Source organism: Chelmon rostratus, chromosome 8 (genome assembly GCF_017976325.1).
Source record: "Chelmon rostratus isolate fCheRos1 chromosome 8, fCheRos1.pri, whole genome shotgun sequence".
Taxonomy (NCBI): Eukaryota; Metazoa; Chordata; class Actinopteri; order Chaetodontiformes; family Chaetodontidae; genus Chelmon; species Chelmon rostratus.
The window spans coordinates 3,035,441-3,054,566 of NC_055665.1; the positions used below are offsets into that span (position 1 = coordinate 3,035,441).

The 19,126-nt window shown below is 45.1% G+C and overlaps 1 protein-coding gene across 1 annotated transcript; it reads right to left on the bottom strand.

Moving 5' to 3' along the window:
* Positions 1–3,628: 3,628 nt before the first annotated feature.
* Positions 3,629–11,644, bottom strand: onecutl (one cut domain, family member, like). Its single transcript, XM_041943217.1, has 2 exons — positions 10,603–11,644; positions 3,629–3,939 (listed from the first exon to the last, which is right to left on the bottom strand). The coding sequence occupies exons 1-2, from the start codon at positions 11,642–11,644 to the stop codon at positions 3,629–3,631; spliced, it is 1,353 nt and encodes a 450-aa protein (XP_041799151.1).
* Positions 11,645–19,126: the final 7,482 nt, after the last annotated feature.

A 19,126-nucleotide genomic window follows, 5' to 3' on the forward strand; every position in this document is an offset into this window, starting at 1 on the left:
TCTGCTGTTCCGTTATTTCTGCTCCTCAGAATTGCTCTGCAGTGGCCTCGGCTGCCACGCTTGTTAATGGTCGAGTTTCTATTAAAGCCACTAGGGGGTGCCGCAGGCTAAGATGGCGATGTGGATCACCTGCAGCAGCCAACTGGATTCACTCCTCCCTCCTTCCCTCCCTCCTGCCTCCACTCTGTACAGAAAGGGAAGAGCTCCCCTGCTTGACAGGAGCAGAAGGTGGCTCAATACAAAAAGCTCTGTCTCCATTTTCGGCTCTCAGTCAGAGAGACAAAGAGAAACCTGAAAGGTGTCACCTCAGCTTTGATACAATGACTGTAGAACGTAGGGGTCGGCAGAGGAGCCTCCGAGCTCTTTTATTTTTTTCATTCCCCCCCCCGTACAGACTCAACCGCACACCCCCACCACCAGCCCCCCTCGCTCTCAGCATGCTTACAATTGTTGCTCATTAAAGTTTAATTCAGCTCCACGGCCCAGTACTCCAACACCTCCTATTCCTCAAGCAACCCCCCCTCCCACCTTTCCTACACACACACCACTACCACCATCCTCATTCTGGATGATTCAGCCTCCTCTCTGATCTCCCCCCGCCCCCTTTGAATGCCCCCTAAAGCCCACAGGTCTGGCCAAGAGCGGACCCCAGACCAGATACCCAGAGAGGAGACAGGATGAAAAAAGCCTCCCCTTTGAAGTCCGTGAAAAAGTCGATGGCCTCTTTCATGACCGCCCGTCTTTCAAGTGCACGCTGTGAAGGGGGCCCCGGCAATCTGCCCCTTCCAACGTTAAAGACAGAGAAAGAGAGAGAAAAGAGAGAGATATATATAGTATAGAGAGAAAGAGGGTGGAAAACGGCCAAGCAAGCCTCGCCACTCTTTGGCAGCTTTTAAACCAGCTTTTAAATCAGATCTTGGGTGATTTTCTCCTGATTTCGGCATCCACACTGCAAAACGCTGGCAAATCAAATCGCTTGTGCCTGTGCAAGTTGCTGGGGGAACCCTAAGAATCCTTGAGAATCTGGAACTAACTCCAAGAACCCTATATGATCAAGAATGGACCCCAATGCTCTTAGAGGGCCAGGGACAAACCCACAAGCCCCAGAAGCCTTGCAACAAAATCACGTACTCCTGCAAGATGAGGAATGAACTCACAGGCCCTTAGAAAGGTCAGGGACAAAGCCTACAAGAGGCCTTGCAACAAAATCAAAGATCCTTGGATGATGAGGAACGAACCAGAAGAACCCTAAAAGGTCAGGGACAAACCCAAAGACCCTAAAGGGCCAGGAACAAATCCTAAGACCTACAGAACCTCAGGCACATAAACCCAAGATCCCCAGAAGATGAGGAACATACCCTAACAACCCCAGAAGGCCAGGAACGAACCCTAAGACCTTAAGAACCCATGGAACAAAGACCCAAGATCCCCAGAAGATGAGGAACACACCTTAAGGTCCAGAACGAACCCTAAGAAATCCTCTTGGAACTGAGACAACTGGCAGAAGGGTTTGGCATGTGGAGGACGGTGAGATCACACTGAGTTGGACATAGACAGGAGTGTCTGCACTGCACTGGGGAAGGGGCAAGAGAGGGAGATGGGAGAGGGGGGGTCACAACCATGCATTTCCCCAGGCAGACACACAGTATGCATGTTTGCATGTGACCCTGAAGGACTCGTACTCTATGGGGCCTTCAGATGGCGCTTTAAGTGGGTCCCCAGACACTTAACACACTCCGCCAGATGGCGTTGGTCTGAACACAACTTTACAAGCAACCTGTGAACCTATGGGATGCCACATCATAATCGTTATTATTATTATTGGTATTATTCATAGTATTATTAATAATAAATATTATCACAACATTCAAACAAGCTTTGGCCTTGGCGTTAAGAGCTGACTGCAGAGACATTTGCAAGAGTAAAGAAATCCCCATTATTCTACAAAACAACAAAAACAAAGGCCAGGCCTTAAAGATAGAGAGAGATACGTAACATCACTGGGTGCGTCGGGCTGGATCGGGTCGGGATCAGGTTGGGATCAGGTACTGGGTTTAGGGATTCAGGCCGTACATTCAGGGAGGCAATGTTAATCTTTGGTATTACGATGGGATTCTACAGCTAAAAGTGCCCATCAGAAAAAGTCTTCAGTTTCACACAGACATACAGAGCATTGTTAAATAAATACTTACAGTATATAGATAGCATAAATAAATAACCAAATAAATAGAGAGAAAAGAAAAGGAGAAAACAATAAATACACAAATGCAGTAATAAATACATTGATCAGATCAGCAATTGCATTTGAAACGTTCTTGGTTTGATTTCACTATTGGCTATAAGGAGGCATGTTAAAGCCGTTCCTTTGTGGACCAAAAAAATGACCTTGTACGTCAGCAGGGCTGAAACAAACTGCCCCGCACTTCCAACGTGTTTCTATAAATAGAGCGATGTGCTTGAAATCTGTACAAAAAGGGCTGAAAGAATCACATTCCTCCATTTTCTAGACATCTGTAAAAAAAAGATTTCATAATGGAGCAGAGGTGTGTACAGTTGTTTGGAAATGAGTGGAAAAAAATACTACAATGTCACTATACATTGTGTCAGGTGTATCTCTTCCCCACGGAGCCTTCGCGTTTTTAACTTTTCTTTTTTTTTTTTTGGCTTGATTTGGAGTCAGAAAATGGCTGTGGAGCTTTCATTTGGAAGCTCAGTGAGAGTCTTAAAGCTAGACAGTTGCACCAACGAGTCTGTTTCTGCGGCCTGCTTGTGTTTATTGATTCTGTCCTGGCGTACGGCGAGATGCACTGCGGTTCCCCCTCGAAAACTCTGATTCATTCAAGGCGGGGCCGTCTTCACAAAACACAGGAGAGGCTCCTGTTGATGGTAAATGATTGACAGCTGGGAGTCGCGGACGCTACAGAGCCCTCCTGATAATTCCAGGCTCCGAACTTGGAACAACGCCATACAGTCCTGGGAACTATCACCATGGAAACACATGCTAAGAAATTGGTATTAGGTTCTTCAGAAAAAAAATGGGAAGTAAAAAAAAATGCCTTTTCTTCCTCTTTCACCTTGATTCTTGAGGAAAAACAGGACCATAAGAACGTTGGGAGAGGATTAACGTCTTTGGATGATGGTGAACACTTTTGATTAAGAAGATACACAATGGAGCTCTCCGGATGTGAGCAAATGGCACCTCTTGATTCGTCACGTTTGGAGAGATGACAATAGATTTGAAGGTACACCAAAATATGCTTTCTCCTGATTTGTAATACCCTCATTATCTCTAATCTAGATAATCAAAATAATGCAATGAGATGGTGTCTATGTACGGGTGTGACTCTTCTTTGAGTCAAATCATCTTTGCACCCTTGACTATACAAGCAGGACCTCACGTCCTGCGATCATATCACTCTGGGTATCGCCCCCTTCTATTTCAAGGGAGCGATCGACTTTGGTTTGGGAAAATGCTTCATCTTCATAAAATCATCTATAATAGCTGGCTCCGTCGCTCCTTCTGATAACGAGGAGGACATTTATTACGGCTGATCTCTGCCTAGACCAGTCTATGTGCCCCCTTGCTCCCTCAGCGCCCTCCCCACCACACCTCCTCGGCGGTCCGTCATCATGCCGTGCTGCAGGACACTGCGGAGGAGGAAACGCTGGAGCCCGAGGAACCCGTGGAGGAGGGACGGCCCTCGTCCGCCCACTTGTTGAGGTTGCGTCGGCGGGCGTTCATGAAGAAGTTGCTGACAGTGGAGAGCTCCAGGCCCAGCTGCTGGGAGATGGTGACCTGCAGCTCTTTGGTCGGGCGGTGGTTCTCCCTGAAGATGGCCAGGAGCGTGCGCCGCTGCAGGTCCGTGAACACCAGCCTGGTGCGCTTCGGGCCCTGGTTGCGCTCCAGCTTGCTCTGCTCCTGCTCCTTCCTCTTGCAGGCTGCAGGCAGATGGATAAAAGATAAATTAAAAAAGGAAAGGGGAAACAGGTTAGCTAACAGACTGGCTGGCTAACTAGGACAAATGGATTAAGCTGAGGGAAAGTGGATTTGCTGAAAGAAAACAGATTAGCTAAGCAACTTTGATTAGTTAAAAGAGATGAATCAGCAACTTGTTTCATTGTGCAGTAAAGGAATCAAGATGTTCAACCTTTCACATCTTATTGCCAGTGAGCTGCTGTAGGCTGCTGGGATAAAACAGATAACAGCATCCAGGCCAAAGCTCTTCGTGGTTTTCATTATGCTCATTCCCATTTGGAAAACAGTGCATATTTTTACATGAATCTGGCCTGAAGACAAAGTGCAAAACTCTGGTGTCGTCATCCACTGACAATGGCGGTCTTCCAAAAAATTAATCACATTCGCACACGTACACAGAAGCACAGTGAAGTTCTCGTTTTGCGCAAGGACCAGTGAACGCAACAGTAATCATTTTCAGCCCAAATCTTTCACATTCTTTTTCTTTTGCTATGATGTAATTTCTGCAATTTATTTGTCATAAGAGGTGGTCGTTAAATCTATTAGAGCGCTAATGGATACCGGCTGGACCCGGTGTCTGTCCGTTTTACATTTTAAACCGCAATCTGAATTCAGAGGCACGAGGGACAATAACGCAGAGGCTGAAGCAAGAGACAAACTCCAGAAACATGAAATCATTCATTTACAGATTCGTAAAACACATCAGCTCCTCAAAACTATGAATTAGATTTTCTGACATTTAGCTGAAGTTACCAGATTTTAGTCAGTATATATCTGTGTAGCTGTTTGTCATACTGTGGTCCACAGAGAGTAAATATACCTTGTAAAATTAGATCTGTGTCAAATACAAACTTTTTAAGTGGTAACGGAGGTGATGAAGTCTTCTGGTATTCAGTTTTTTTAATGTCAGTCTTGCTTACACTAACCACGACATAAAAACTCAGGGTCTGGGTTAAACACCACTGTAACTGCGGCAGCCAGCCCAATTATATAATCAATATTTCCTCACGAAAAGTCTGAAATTTAGGAAAAAAAAAAAAAAAGAGAAAAAGAAGAAAAAGGCAGTTTTGTTCAGTGAAGAGGAAAAATAGCCTGATGTGTGTGGGCTGAGCTCAGATCCATTTTGAGAATCAGACGAGCATTTTGAATTCAGGCTGCATGTTCCTCTGCATATCCACCGCTGAGCCTTTCACCTCTAACAAGCTGTAATTCTGTATTTACAGGAAACACAACACCAACCTCTGCCTTTGTGTACCGAGCCAACTTCCCATCCCCTTCCTCCCCCCACCCTCTCTCTGCTTTCCTCTGTCCATCGCTTCCCTTTCCCTTAGTGGACACTTCAACATCATTAGTTTCTCATAAAAGTCATTTACATGTGGCGGCAGTGAGTGAGTAATAATCACTTTAGGGGGAACTAATTTATTTTCTATTAAAGGCGGGTTACGTCAGGGGTGAGTGAAACAAGCAGACTCGGCATTGCCCAGGGTGTTTAGAAGCCTTAAGTGGACTAAAACATATTTGGGGGAGTCGTGCAATTACCTAAATGCACACTTTTAAGAGTTTTCAATCAGCACTGTGCGGTTGAGCGACTGTTTTGCTGATGGTATCAAATGCGTTTCTAAGTGTAAGCATTGGTGTACGTGCACACAACACAACAGGGCGTGCACACGCAAATAAACACACACACACACACACACACACAGAGAGTAAGGGAGGAGCAGAGGATTGGTGCAGATGCTATGCTTTTACTGCACACTGGCCTGGAGGTCCGGAAGCTGCAAACAAAGGTATATTTACTTTTTTCTAATTAATATGGTGCAATGTTTTCAATATTAATACTATTATTGTTTTTAATACCCTGTTAATTTACAGTATAATGTCCACTGTGTTTGACATGCTGTTTCAGAAGCTTTCACACCCTCAGAGGAATGAAAATGTGGGGTGAACACTGAAACCTTAACCAGAAAAACAGGTGAAAAGCCTTCACAGTAAAAACAAACAAAAACCCTCATGTGAACAAGTCATGTTTGTGTATTAAACAGCCTGAAATGTCTTATTTTCTTACAAAAAGTGACAAAATCTCCCAAACAGTACGATTATTTAAACCTGCTTCCTACTCAAATTAGCTTTTTTCAAGCAATTCTCCAGAACTTAATGTCTGCATTTTGAAATAAGAGAAGAACCCAGCACTGGATTCTTGAAACAAGCCTTTTTCTAGTGGAAACTGGTTGAAATAATCCTGCTGCACCGGAAGATTCCTTCACTTTTTAAGACAACAGTGTTCATGGAACTCCATTATTGACAAAAATGACTTGATTAGATGGAGATATCCGCGAACAATAACCTTGAAATCCTGTATTTTAAACCCTAACACACACAGATACACAATCAAACCTCACACATGCTACAAACATACATTATATAAACCACAGATGCTGCCTTTCGCTCTCAAAACAGCACTGACAAGTTCAATTGATTGGCTTACATCTTCCCATTGAGAAACATCTCACACAGCGAGGGCTGCTGCTGATGTTTACTGTATGACCGGCTCTTCGCTCCTCAAACTCACAGCGGCGAATTTCTCTCATTAGCAGAGCACTCGAGAAATAAGTGTGACCTTACTGCCGTCTTTTCCACACGAGTGCCATCACAACAGCCGCCTAGGCGCCGGGTGGGGAGCTGCGGCGCCGTCAGACTTTGATTGCTCTGACATCCAGCTGAGTTTCTGAAACTTAAGTACTCAACTGGACATGAATAAATCTCGCCGTGATTTCCCCGCGTACGCTCTCCCCTAAAATCATTATCAGAAGGAAATGTTTTGACTCGGGGATGCGCTCTTGTCAACTTGAGATTACAGGTGCCTGTTAGCTTTTAGGCATCCAGAGCTCGTTTGCATTTCTGAGAGTTATCGAACCACGTCTCATTAAAATCTGAACAGGCCAAGATGTCAGAGGCGTGTCAATATCACTACAAGTGAAATCTTTTTTTTTTTTCAAAATGCTACATTTTTCACGGGCGTTACACCATCCCCGCCATCAATATTTCTGGGCTGGGGGTTGGGAGGTGGGCTGCAGCTATAGAGGGTATATACAGCGGTGCACTCTCGGCTCATGTAGTAATGAAAGGAATGACATGATAGTGCTGGCTAGCTTGCTTGTAGCGTGGATTTATGGCTCGTTGAAGGAGTCAGGGTGTCCTGCCGCTCTCCTCCTCCTCCTCCTCCTCGCCTCCATCCCATCCTCAGCTCTCTCCCTTACTGACGATCATAACGCCGACCATTAAGTAAATGCTTCCTTATGCTGTAATCATGTGTAAAAGGCTCACAATTACCATGCTATAAATCCCCGGCGCTGGGGCTACTCCCGCAGACATAAATATTCCCCTATAGGCTTCTTATGATCGTGGGAACAGCCCCTAATCATGATGTATGCCCCTGTCTCGTGTTGCTGAAACGTGATCGAAAGCCCTTTCCCTACCCCCCGGCGTCTCAACCTACACCCCCCCTCCCAGCCAGAACACACCCCCACCACTCCCACCCCCCAGCCCCCCAGCCCACCCCCTGCTGATTTCTTGGGCCAGGGGCTGATAGAAATTATTGATTAAATCTGTGCAGCTCAGACTCCTCGACCCACAGAGGCTGGTTAACCCCTTCAGCGCCAGAGTGGGGGTAGCTGCAAGAGCCGGATGAAAAAAAACAAAAAAACAAAAGAGAAAAACAACGGCCGTGTTTGTTAGGTGTTGCGCAGCTACGGCCACGGCGGCCTGTTTACGATTCCTGATATGCAAATGGAATCGGCTTTGACCTTTGAGCCTCGCTAGTAGAATGTGAACTGTACGCGGCGAGAGGTGGACGAGGCTTTGTGGCTTTCATTACTGTGGGGGTGGTGCAGGCACTGGAGCCGACACGTAAACCGCATTGACCTTTCTTATTCATTTAGACCTTTAGTCAAGGGCTTCGGCCATCATCTTTAAAGTTATAGTCTCTGATCCCCCCCCCCCCCCCTCCTCGACTTTAAGTGTCGAACATGGCTGTGTGGTCTTTATCCTGCCTTCTTCTCTGACTAAATCCTGATTGCCTCCTCCACAGCCTGAGGTTGGGCAAGAGATGCATCTCATATACAGTGCAGTAATCCATAGAGTATACACACACACACACACACACACACACATAAATACTGCAGATAAATCCCAGGGATCACCTCCTCCGTGTTTAGCAAAATGTCTCTGAAGAAAGACAATTATTTGAAGAGACAAAATGGCTGCAACCGCATTCCATAATTGCTGTGCATCCAGAGCTCTGCAGCCCCGCGTCTACGAGAGACACAGTTATGGAGATAGCACGGCGCTGCTGGCTGACACTGAAGGGCCTTCTATGTGTTTAAGCGAGTGCTGCATTAAGGAGGATCATCTTAAAACTTGAGGCGTGAAGCAGAGAGCACTTGAGCTGTCTTCAGACCGGGGAGCACAGGGCACCACGCATTCTAATTCCAGTCTCGATTCGCCGATGCGGCCGAGGTGTGTGTGGGCAAGGCGTGCTGCTCTTTCCCATGGAAATCAATAGAGGCTTGTAATTAAACAAAAGGGGGTTGGCCAGTGGGGGGAAAAAAAACAACAACCCCCTTCAGAAAGTAGGTTATGTAGAAAAGTGCCGAGCTGTCCAAATTGTGGCTTTGCCAAGAACTAAATATGCAATTTCAGAGTGTGTGGAAGCAGAGAGAGAGCAGCATTGTCAAACATAAGCACACTTCTCTGTGTAAGGACTTTAATTTTTTATGAGCCTGATTGATCGGCTGCTCTCACTTGGAGGACCGACTCGTTAAAATAATGTTTGTGTTTGTGTAAGGCTGAAGAAACAAGGATGCTGGAAGAGAAGGAGGGATGATTGATGATTAGAAATCTGCTCAGACGAACAAAGGGCTGTCTTATCATGAGGAAGATTGGGTTTTTTGTGCGACAGGAAGCCACGTTTTGCATACAGAGCGTTCGCACGTCACGGGATTGGATTCATCAAACAGCATTTGTGCCAAATTACAGAACAAACCCAGAGATAACTCGTCTTTAGATAAGAGGGCCGGGTGCGATTGCTGAAACGTTTTGCTGAATGGTGGATGTACAGAGCCGAACAATCAAAGATCAATAATTGTGAAGGGATTGCAAGAGTGCACAATCATTACCTATGAACCCTATTGTGTTGGTCGGCTTAATCAGTCGAGGTGCTGACAGAGAGCGAAAAGCAGTGATCAACTGGGCAGGCTCACACACACGTACTGCTCGCAGACCCCCGCAGTGAGCGCGCGCGCACACACACACACACACACACTCGTCTGTGCTCGTCTCATATTACTGTGTTCACTTGGATCTCTTTCTGTGCTCCGTGTATCAGATGGGCCCTTGGTCCCTGTGGAGGGACAACACTGTAACACGGCACTGTACAGCGTGCTGTCGTGTCTTCAATCCGCATCCCCAAAGAATATTAAATGTCAAGCAGCAGATTACAATGTGCCTTTCAAAAAAAAAAAAAAAATCTTTACCCTGTGAGATCTGGAGAAATACTACCAGGCCTGCAACAAATGATTTCTAGACTATCTACTCACTTCTTTGCTATTTTTCCAAATAATTTTACAAGTTAAGTTAATAAAATGTTAGAAAATAGTGAAAAGTGATCAAATCCTGCAAAGTCGCATCTTCAAATTGCTTGTTTTGTCTGACCAACAATCCAAAACCCAAACATTTAAAGAATTTACAAGGATAGAAAAACAGAAAAAGGCAGCAGATCGTCACATTTTGAGAAGCTGGAAGCAGCTAATGTTTACGATTTTTGCTTCATAAGAGAATCTTATTAACTGACTATAAAACACATGTCGGTCGACTAATCGATTCAGCTCTGAGGACCACATTCGCCTCTTGTTTTTCTTCAGATATACCTGCGAGGTGCTGCCTCCGAGCAGAACAACATTTGTATTTAGCCTTGCGGCGATCGCCTCGGTGACGACGTTGATAAAAGACGCCTGGCAAAAGCTCAAGTCTCATTTGCATCAGCTACCTTGCCAACTCAACTTCAGCCGCGCGCCGAGCAGATATAAATCACTGCTCGAATTAATCAATCGCTCCAGAATGGCATATCTGCACAAATTATTTTGTGGGCTCAAAAGCGATTAAATTGCCAACCGCTGCTCACGCTGATCTTCATGGTTCATTTAAGAGGAGGGCAAATGTCTGTGGCTTTTTCATTGTAGCTACTGTACAAATCAATAGGGGCTGTTTGGGAGCAAAGTAAACAAAGGAACGGCACATATGGCCCTTTCTTGCTCAAACTGTCCTCAATGTGCTGCTAAGTTCTTATTATCCGGGCTGTTGAGACAATAGACAAACCAGTAGCGCACTCGCAGCCCTGTGAAAAAGGGAAACATCAGTATGATGCCTTTGCTTTTCCTCATGTCTCAACCTGAGCTGCATACTGATTGCTGGAGAGGAGGATTTTTTTTTTTGGAAGACATGGAGAAGGAAGGCGTTTGGGGAAAACAAGGGGAGAGAGTGTGTCTGTTTGTTGTTGTGGTTTCTGTATGAGCGTGAGTGTGTGCATGCATGTGTGTGTGAGGCAGATAGAGAGCAAAGCCAGATCTTACCCTCCAGCCGGAGCGAGGCCATTCTTTGAAACTCGGGCTCCTGGAGCCAGCGGGACATCCTCTTAAAGGTCTCGCGGCCGGACTTGAGCTTGCCCCAGGGCTTGGGGTTCCTCAGGAGGTCAGACAGTGTGCCCTGTGACCTACACAGAACCCTCTCTGCGAAGATGGCCTGGGGGATGCTGTACCTCTTCAGCTCGGTGATGATCCTCTGGGCCACATCCCTGGTGTTGATCTCCTCCCCGGAACCACCTCCGCCGCCCGGCAGCTTGCCCTCTCCGGGCGAGGACGAGGCGGACGATGAGGAGTGCAGGTGCTCGCCCATCTTGGAGGCCTGCTGGCTCGGGTGATGGTGGGGCTGGTAGTGCTGGCTGTAGATGTGAGGATGGTGACTGGGGGCGTGCTGGTGAGCCTCCATTTTGTTCAGCTGATGCCCCACCGACACATCGCCTCCTCCTAGGCCTGGCGGCGACATCTCCCGTCCAAAATCCGATGTCCGGCAGAAGAGGCTCCCCCCGTGGACGTCGTAGCCCCCGTGGAGCATCTGGCCGCCATTGCCATTTGGGCTGTTGCCCAAGCTGCCGTAGCCGTGCATGGAGGAGCCCAGGCCTGAACCTGTGGAGGGGGGCGACAGGCTTTGGGACATGGCCAGGTCCTTGCCGTAGGGGTTGTAGAAGTTGGTGCTGAGGTGTGCTCGGTCCTCGCGCATGAGGGTGAAGCTGCCGATGACATTGCTGACTGGGAGGCAGGGGTGGTGATGGTGGTGGTGGTGGTGGAACTTGTCGTCAAAGGGCTGCAGGGGGGTCAGGGTGGTGTAGGTGCTGCCCGAGCTGGACGGGGAGTCGCCGCTGTAGCCCAGCGCTGACATGGAGTGGTCGAAGCCCGGTGGACGGGGCTCGTGCTCCAGAGACATGGAGGGGCCCCCAAGGGAAGGCCTGGGGAAAGCAGCTGAAAGGTCCCGCGAGTGCAGCATGGCCCTGCCGTCCTGGCTGTGAACCAGATCCGAGTGGCTGTGGAGGGACATCTCCTCTAGACTCCCATCCATCTTCAATTTCAACAAATAAATCTGGATGTGTTGCCCCGTGTGTTGCTGCTCTTCTCTTGTTATTGTTGTTCAACAGCCGGGCTAACAGTCTGGAAGGGCTCTTGTTACACCAGACTATGGATTTATTGATTTGTGAATTAATTGATTTCCGGGCTTATGTGGTGTCTAATTAATTATCTGATAACGTTAAGTACTGTCTTCAAACTCCCTCAAACTCCCAGAAAACGAGTTTGCAGTCGCATCAGGAGCTTTAACTGTGATTTTATTCTCACTTGCGCATCAGCACTCTGCTCTCTTGTCTCTTTGGTGCTCAGCTGTGTTCCTCGGCAGAAGCCTCGCTTTGTGCCTGCGTGAGACAAGACGGGCACAGTTACTGCGCTGGGTTTAAACTTTCATGGCTACAGAGAAGCAAAACAGCCGAATAACGTTTGTCTCCGCAGTCTTTAACGATAATTCACACTCACACATCTCAAGCAACAACAATATTAGAAGCATTCGAGTATTTTTTTTACCTCACACATCCCGCGGAACACCCCAAAAAACATCGATATCTGTGTTTTAATCATTTCAACAAAATCTTATGCAGGAATATGGGATTTTTCCTTCTTATGCAAAGTTGTGAATGCAGAAGGAGCGCGCACGCGAAGAACTGAACATCACCGGCGCGTTTGCATATTTACATCACATGTAATGAATCTGAACGACGCGTTCACGGCGATCCAGAGACAAAAAACCCCAACATGTCTGCAGAGCTCCAAATCCTACCTTTATTCTCCACTTCTCAGAGCGCGTCCGCGGCTGTTGTCCGTCCTGTGCATGTCTCCGATTGTGTCGCCGAGCAGCCCTGCAGATTCACACAATTGGTCCGCTGCGCCCCGGGGTGCAACATTCACCAAAACCGGAGTGCAAAAAACCATCTGCGGCGGAAAACGGATCTCTCTCGCGTCCTTCCCGTTTCTCAGTCTTTGTTTTCCACTCCAAAAATCTCTGGGTCCAGCCTCGTTTTCGCTCTACACTAGCAGCTCTCCTCTTTTTCTTTCATTATCTCGTGAGATTTTCCTCCTCCCTTTGCCTGCCACTTCATCGATCTCACCACCAACTCTTTCTCCTTCTCCTCCTCCTCCTCCTCCCCCTTGCTCACATTGACTCTCTGCTTTCAGTGCGTCACGGCCTTAAAAATCTGACAGATGTGCGATGAAATTCCTACTCCAATTAACCCTTTCTCTCCGGGGGGAGGAGGGAGGGGTGACGGGGCGGGGGAGGTGGAGATGCTCCCTTTCTCATAACCCCACAGGTTAAGCCTTCTTCAGCTGATTGCATGCACAACTTATGAATTATGTGCGCACATCGCGGTCATTGTGCTGCTCGGCTGTTTATTCTATTTGATCAATGGACTTTTACAAGCTGCAGCTAATGTCGTTTAGTCCTTTTTATGTAACAATGATGCTGTTGCTGCTATTGTCACTGTGAAAAATGATGTATAACAGTAAGATGGATAAGAAAAAACACAAGATCGTCAGGTTTTTATTCAGGTTTTATTATTATTAGAATTTTACTGCAACTTTAATTTTTAATTTCTAATATTAGTGCAGGACTGGATTAGAAAGATGAGGTTATATATATAAAAAACGAATTAAGGGTGAACATGCAATTATGTAAATCTTTTTCCTCACTTATTGACTCCAGAAAAAAAATCTATGTTTCCACTCTGCTCTGCGCCACCTTCACACCCCGCCACATCCTGTTTTCTTGTCTTTCTAGGAGCAAACAGCCCAGAAGGATTTTGCATTTTTTTTATTTTTGACTCCTCTTGTTCAACCTTTCAGGAGTAAACGCTGTCAAGTGACGCTCGTGTTCAGCCCAGCTCTTAATCAGCACTCAGCTCGCGGCTCCATTCACTCACACCCAACACTTCAGTCTGGAAAGTCCCTCAACAGGATCAATGCGACCCCTTTTCCAGAAGACCCTCGACCTGCTGCTGCAGCAGCACGGAGCAGACACACTGCGGGCCCGGCCTGCTGGGAGCGTGTGCAAGTGCGACAGTGTTCACTGAATGTAATTGAGTGTAAATTCAGCGTGCACAGTGTATGCTTTCATTTGTAAATGTGCGTGATTAGTGTGTGTGACGCGTGCATGCATGCACGGCTGCACTTGTGCGCACTTTTGCTTGAGTGCGTGCATGCTCGTATGCGCACGTTCACGAGATCGGTGTCGCTTTACGTGCACTGGCGCCAATATGTGGGTGTATAAGCATAAATGTACATCTAGTCTGCATGGTCGGGCCTGTGCGTGCACGTTGACGCGCGCGCCGGCCTCAGAGAGAAACACACAGACAAGCAGGGAGGCAGAGCGCATACTAATCATATCTGTCTGTCAGTTTAATTTTCAGAGATGAGCAGTTCTGGCGTTTGGAAACAGCGCGGTGCGCGGTGTGGGACCGCCGGCTTCCCGGAGCAGATGCTGCCCTATCGATCCGCCCCGCGCGCAGCCAGCACGGAGGGATGCGTGTATGGATGGCGAGTAGCTGGAGGTAAAAATGGTCAACGGCTACAGAGCGAAAATAAAAGGTCCTTTTGGAGGTCGGGGTGAAAGTTCACCTTCTGTGGCTGGAAAATCCGAGAAGCAACGCTGACATCCGAGCTGAAAGGCCCCCCAACTTTTTACAGTGCGGGCCTTGAGGGAAACTGACACCCGGCGGGGTGTTCGGGGTCTGCGCTTGTCAACATTGGGCTTTGCATTCAGCCACACAGAGCCACTAATAACACCGGATAAAACATAGATTCCTGCGTAATGAGGAGTTATGACGAGAAATACATTTACCTCATATATACTGAATGAATTTAACTGCGCAATAAGCTCCACATCTTGGATCACCCGGAGTAAGGCCATTTCCATTTTAAGCATTTAGCTCATGCTCTCATCCAGAGTCACTTTCCTCACAGCGAGAGCAGCAGCAGGATCAGCAACATTACAGCCAAAACATTTACATCTCAGCCATTTAGCTGATGCTCTCAGAGGGACTTACAGTGAGAGCAGCAGCAGAGGCTGCAAACCCTCCATTACCAGCCCAGGCCATAAATACACGACGAACACACTCACATTTGAGCCACTTGGCCGCAGATCTCATCCGAAGTGACTTTCAATATGGCGGCTGTAGAATAAGCTTTTAATCTAAAGCCAATATTGAGCGTGTTTAGATTTTAACCATTTAGCTGCTGCTTTCATCCTGAGGGACATGTATGGCTGCATCAAATCCTGCATCACCGATATTACAAGCAGCCAATAGCAAAGAGGCCAAGGGTCAGGGGACATTGCAGTGACCTTAAAATGACCATTCACGTGCTGGGAAGTAAATGGAATGAGTCAAAAGAGAAGGAGAAAGGGGTTTTTATTTTCTGGTATTGCAGTGAAAAAGGAAATAGGGGGAGACATGGCTTCTCTCTGGGCAGAGGAGTTTCCTGCGACGGGAGAGTGACTCGTCAAGATTCATAAATTCATATTTTATTAGAGGAAAATAAAGAAAATGCAATAAGCAGGAGCGTGGCGTTTTCTGCAGCCATGGACGTGCAGTGCATTCTGGTCCCAGGGCCTGCAAACATCCCCACCATCCCCATCCCCTCCGCAGCTGCAGCAGCAGCAGCAACAGGGTGGAGGAGACAAATGCGACATTATTCATCCTGTACCTCAAACCACTGTACGCCCCTCAAATCTGCTGTTTAATCACCGAGTAAACGTGATCAATTATTGGTAAATGATAACAGATGACGCGCGGGGGTTGCAGTTTTGAATGAGATATGGACTCTGTGTTTGCAGCAGCGAAGAAGAAGAAGAAAGAAAAACAGGATCTAAATGAGGGTTTTTATGCAGCCTCCATCAGAGAAGAAGAATCCAATGTGAAAGATTAAAATCATTTTTTTTCTTCAAATTGTAGCAGTGGAAATAATAATAATAATAATAATAATAATAATAATAATAATCGTGCTGTGAAGACAGATTGCTGCTGCAGGGTTTTGATTCTGACTGTTCTGTTTTCATCTAATCTGGATATCACACACAAACACACACACACACACACACACACACACACTGCAATGGCATGTAAATATCTGAAGCAGTGTGTGTGTAAGTGTGTGTGTAAACAGTGCAGCAGTAACCACACACACACACACACACACACACACAGTGCAGCACATAATGGACACACAACGTTCATTTAGCACATTATTTATTGTCAAACGTAATCACACAAGCACGTTTTGGGCAGTCAATATTTCCAGCTTTTATTTTGAAAAGGAAACAGAAGAAGACGCTTTTAGACACATCAAACAATTTATGTGACAAAAATCAACTCAACAGACACTGAGAACAAACTTCAAGTGGGGTTTATTTTTAAAGAAAGTGCTGAAATAAATCCTCCATTCTGTTAGAGATAAACGGTTTGTTTTCCTCTCACTCCTGCAGCTTAGCTCAGCCCTGACTTCACCTGTTGTATCTGTTGTTGCGTTAAAAAGCAGCACACCTGTGACATGCTGAGTGTTACAGTGATCCGCCTCTCTGAGTGACTGTCATCTGGTCTCAATCTGATAATCCGGGTTCTGGGTCAGACCGTCGACGTTTCTTTTTTATTTCCTCGACCTGTTAGTGAGCAAACACACGCACACCTTCCTGCAGCAGGTGCTCGTTCTTAAGAAAAAAAGTTATTGTGATTTTTACTTGCTAGAAATAAAAAAAAGAGTAATATGAAAGCCGCTGTGCTTTTTTAAAATTTCAGATTCAGCTTTATTTAGCAGGCGGAGTGACTGTGATCCTGTTGCTCGCAGCGTCTCTGAAGCTGATTTCTTTATTATTTGACCAACCTCACATCTAGAAGCCGCGTGTTTCTGTTCAGCGTGAGAAATTTTACGTTTGTTTTGAAATAAAGGTTTCGCAGCAGGAAATGAAAACTTAACTGTGAAGATTTAAAAACTAAAGAAAAGTTTATTTGTGCAGCTGCAGCTCCAAATATGTCTCTTAAACTCTTAAATTATTAACATCTGTGCAATAGCTAGGATTGCTATTATTATTGCTAATTAATTTTTATTTTTAGCTTTCTTTAGAGCACCGTGTTGGAAGTGACTGAAAATTAAAATCTATATTTTATCTTTATAAAACAATACATTTACTCTAAAAACAGGCAGCTGCCATGTATGTGTAAATATCTTTGAACACATTCAGGCTGCTGTATTTATATTTTAGTGCAGTAGAGACTAACTATTAAAATGAAAAATATCTGAAAAAAATATATATTTCGATTTTTCAAAAATAAAATAAAATGCATGAATATGTTTTATTATTTAGAATCGAAGCAGCCTATTGACATTTAACAGTAATCTCATTTTAAATAAATGCTTTTACAATAATGTAACTGTGTGACACTCTTCTTTTTCTCTTCCTTTTTGCTTGTTGTCAACTCCTTTTTTTATATTTCTTTCCCACCTCTCACCAATCGATAAAATCAATTATTACCACGAGACCTGGCGCTACACAGATCACAATGTGAATAATCAATAACTGAATTCATTAGATTAGATCTGAAAGAAAAAATGAACTAAATTAAAAATGATAACAATAATGGCAGAAATTAGCATTGATGTAAAAAGCAGCATATTGACTCGAACACATGTAACGTCAGGTGAGTGAGTGACGCGCGCGTTAACCTGCAGCACTGATTGTGTGCAACATAAATATTGATGATTATGAGGTTAAAAACCGTCTTGATCTGATCTGTTATGCAACTTAAACATGATAATGATTAACAGGATTCAAATGGATCTTTTTCATGAATCCCTCTTTTTTTCATATAAATACACATAACCTGCAGGCAAACGTCTCCGTGCAGGTGTGCAGCTGATCTGCATGAACAGCGTGTGGCCTGCTGCACAAACACACACATTTCTACCTGAATCTATTTCCCACACAGCACACTGCTGAGTAATAACTGCTGCTTAAGGGTGATTTTTTACTTCACACAGTAAAATAAATGAAGAGAAGCATCATTTTACATTATAATATCTGAATAATTCCACATATGGCTGACGATCGATTATTGCCTGGTATTCCTAAAAATGACTGCAATTCAGAACACATGCTTTTTCTAAAAAAAAAAAAAGAAAAAAAGAAAGAAATAGATGAAATAAAACAACACACACTCACAGATGTAAAACGCCGAAGCTGCTGCAGGAAACTTTGAGCTGCAGCGAGTGAATGAATGACAATCACATTATTTTTCCTCTATTATTTGCAGGTTTGGTTGCAGTAATGATCGTGCACGCCGTGATGTGGAACTTGACTTCGCAGCGTGAATAATGTTATTATCGATCATATCTGGATTAATGCAAATTCACTCGTTTAATTCACTGGATTCGCCTCCTGTGCAGATGAGCCGATAATGCGCTACAACAGCAAGTACTGGAGGGGAAAAACTACCAAAAACTAGTTTCACCTGCAACAATCAAACATTACATTAGGGGGATTATTTCTGAATATTTACGTGATGACTTTTTTTTTTTTTTTTTTTTTGCTACATTAGTTTGACATGATAGTTCTCTCTGAAATAAATAAAATTATCTCAAATATTGCTGCAGGATATTTTGCTTTAATAAAAATAAAAGCATTTATTCTTATTAAGATCTACATTTACAAACTGTGTGTGTGTGTGTGTGTGTGTGTGTGTGAGCGCGCGTCCGACGTGAGCACGCGCCTGCCAGTATCGATCCATGCATTTTAATCAGCCTCCTATTTGCCCTACAACTATTTTTCATATAAAATGTAAATATCTCCCTCTGTAATTGGCTCCGCATTCTTTATGCAAATGAAATTATCTGGTGGCCCGAGACGCGCGGGGAAGGAAAAGTGTTTAATTTATGCAAAGTGGGGCTCAAGGGGGCGCAAAGGTCGATAAGTTGAACTTGTCTGAGTTTGTTTCTTTTCTTTTCTCTCTCTCTCTCTGTTTTAGCTGCGAGTCGGTGCTCATTAGAAGTTTTTTAAAGTTGAACAATTAAGTGGTCTCCGCCATTAGTCTTACAGTAGGGGAGGTACAGGTTGCTACAGGTGGAGAAAGCTTTAAAGGGGATTTAAACCTGAGAAACCAGATGTTTCTTCCTCAGCCACACATTTTCTGCAAGTTTACAGTCTGCAGCAATTCTGCTTTTCCCCCTCGGCTCACACTGAGGACGTTTGGCTTTATTTTTGCATTTGATTTAATCTAAAACATCAGTTTTTATCACTCCAATAATTTATTATCTGCTATGATTGATAGTAGAATGATTTATGATATTTTTCTAGGGACTGGGTGTCACATGAAGACCAATAAGCTGCCAAATGATGGACAGGAATATCATTTGTTTCTCTGTTGGACTGCAAACAGATTTCTAAGACAGGAAACTTGTTCTGGGAAAAGTCACTTTTCAATGTCATTCTGAAAGATTATTCACTCAAGGAAAC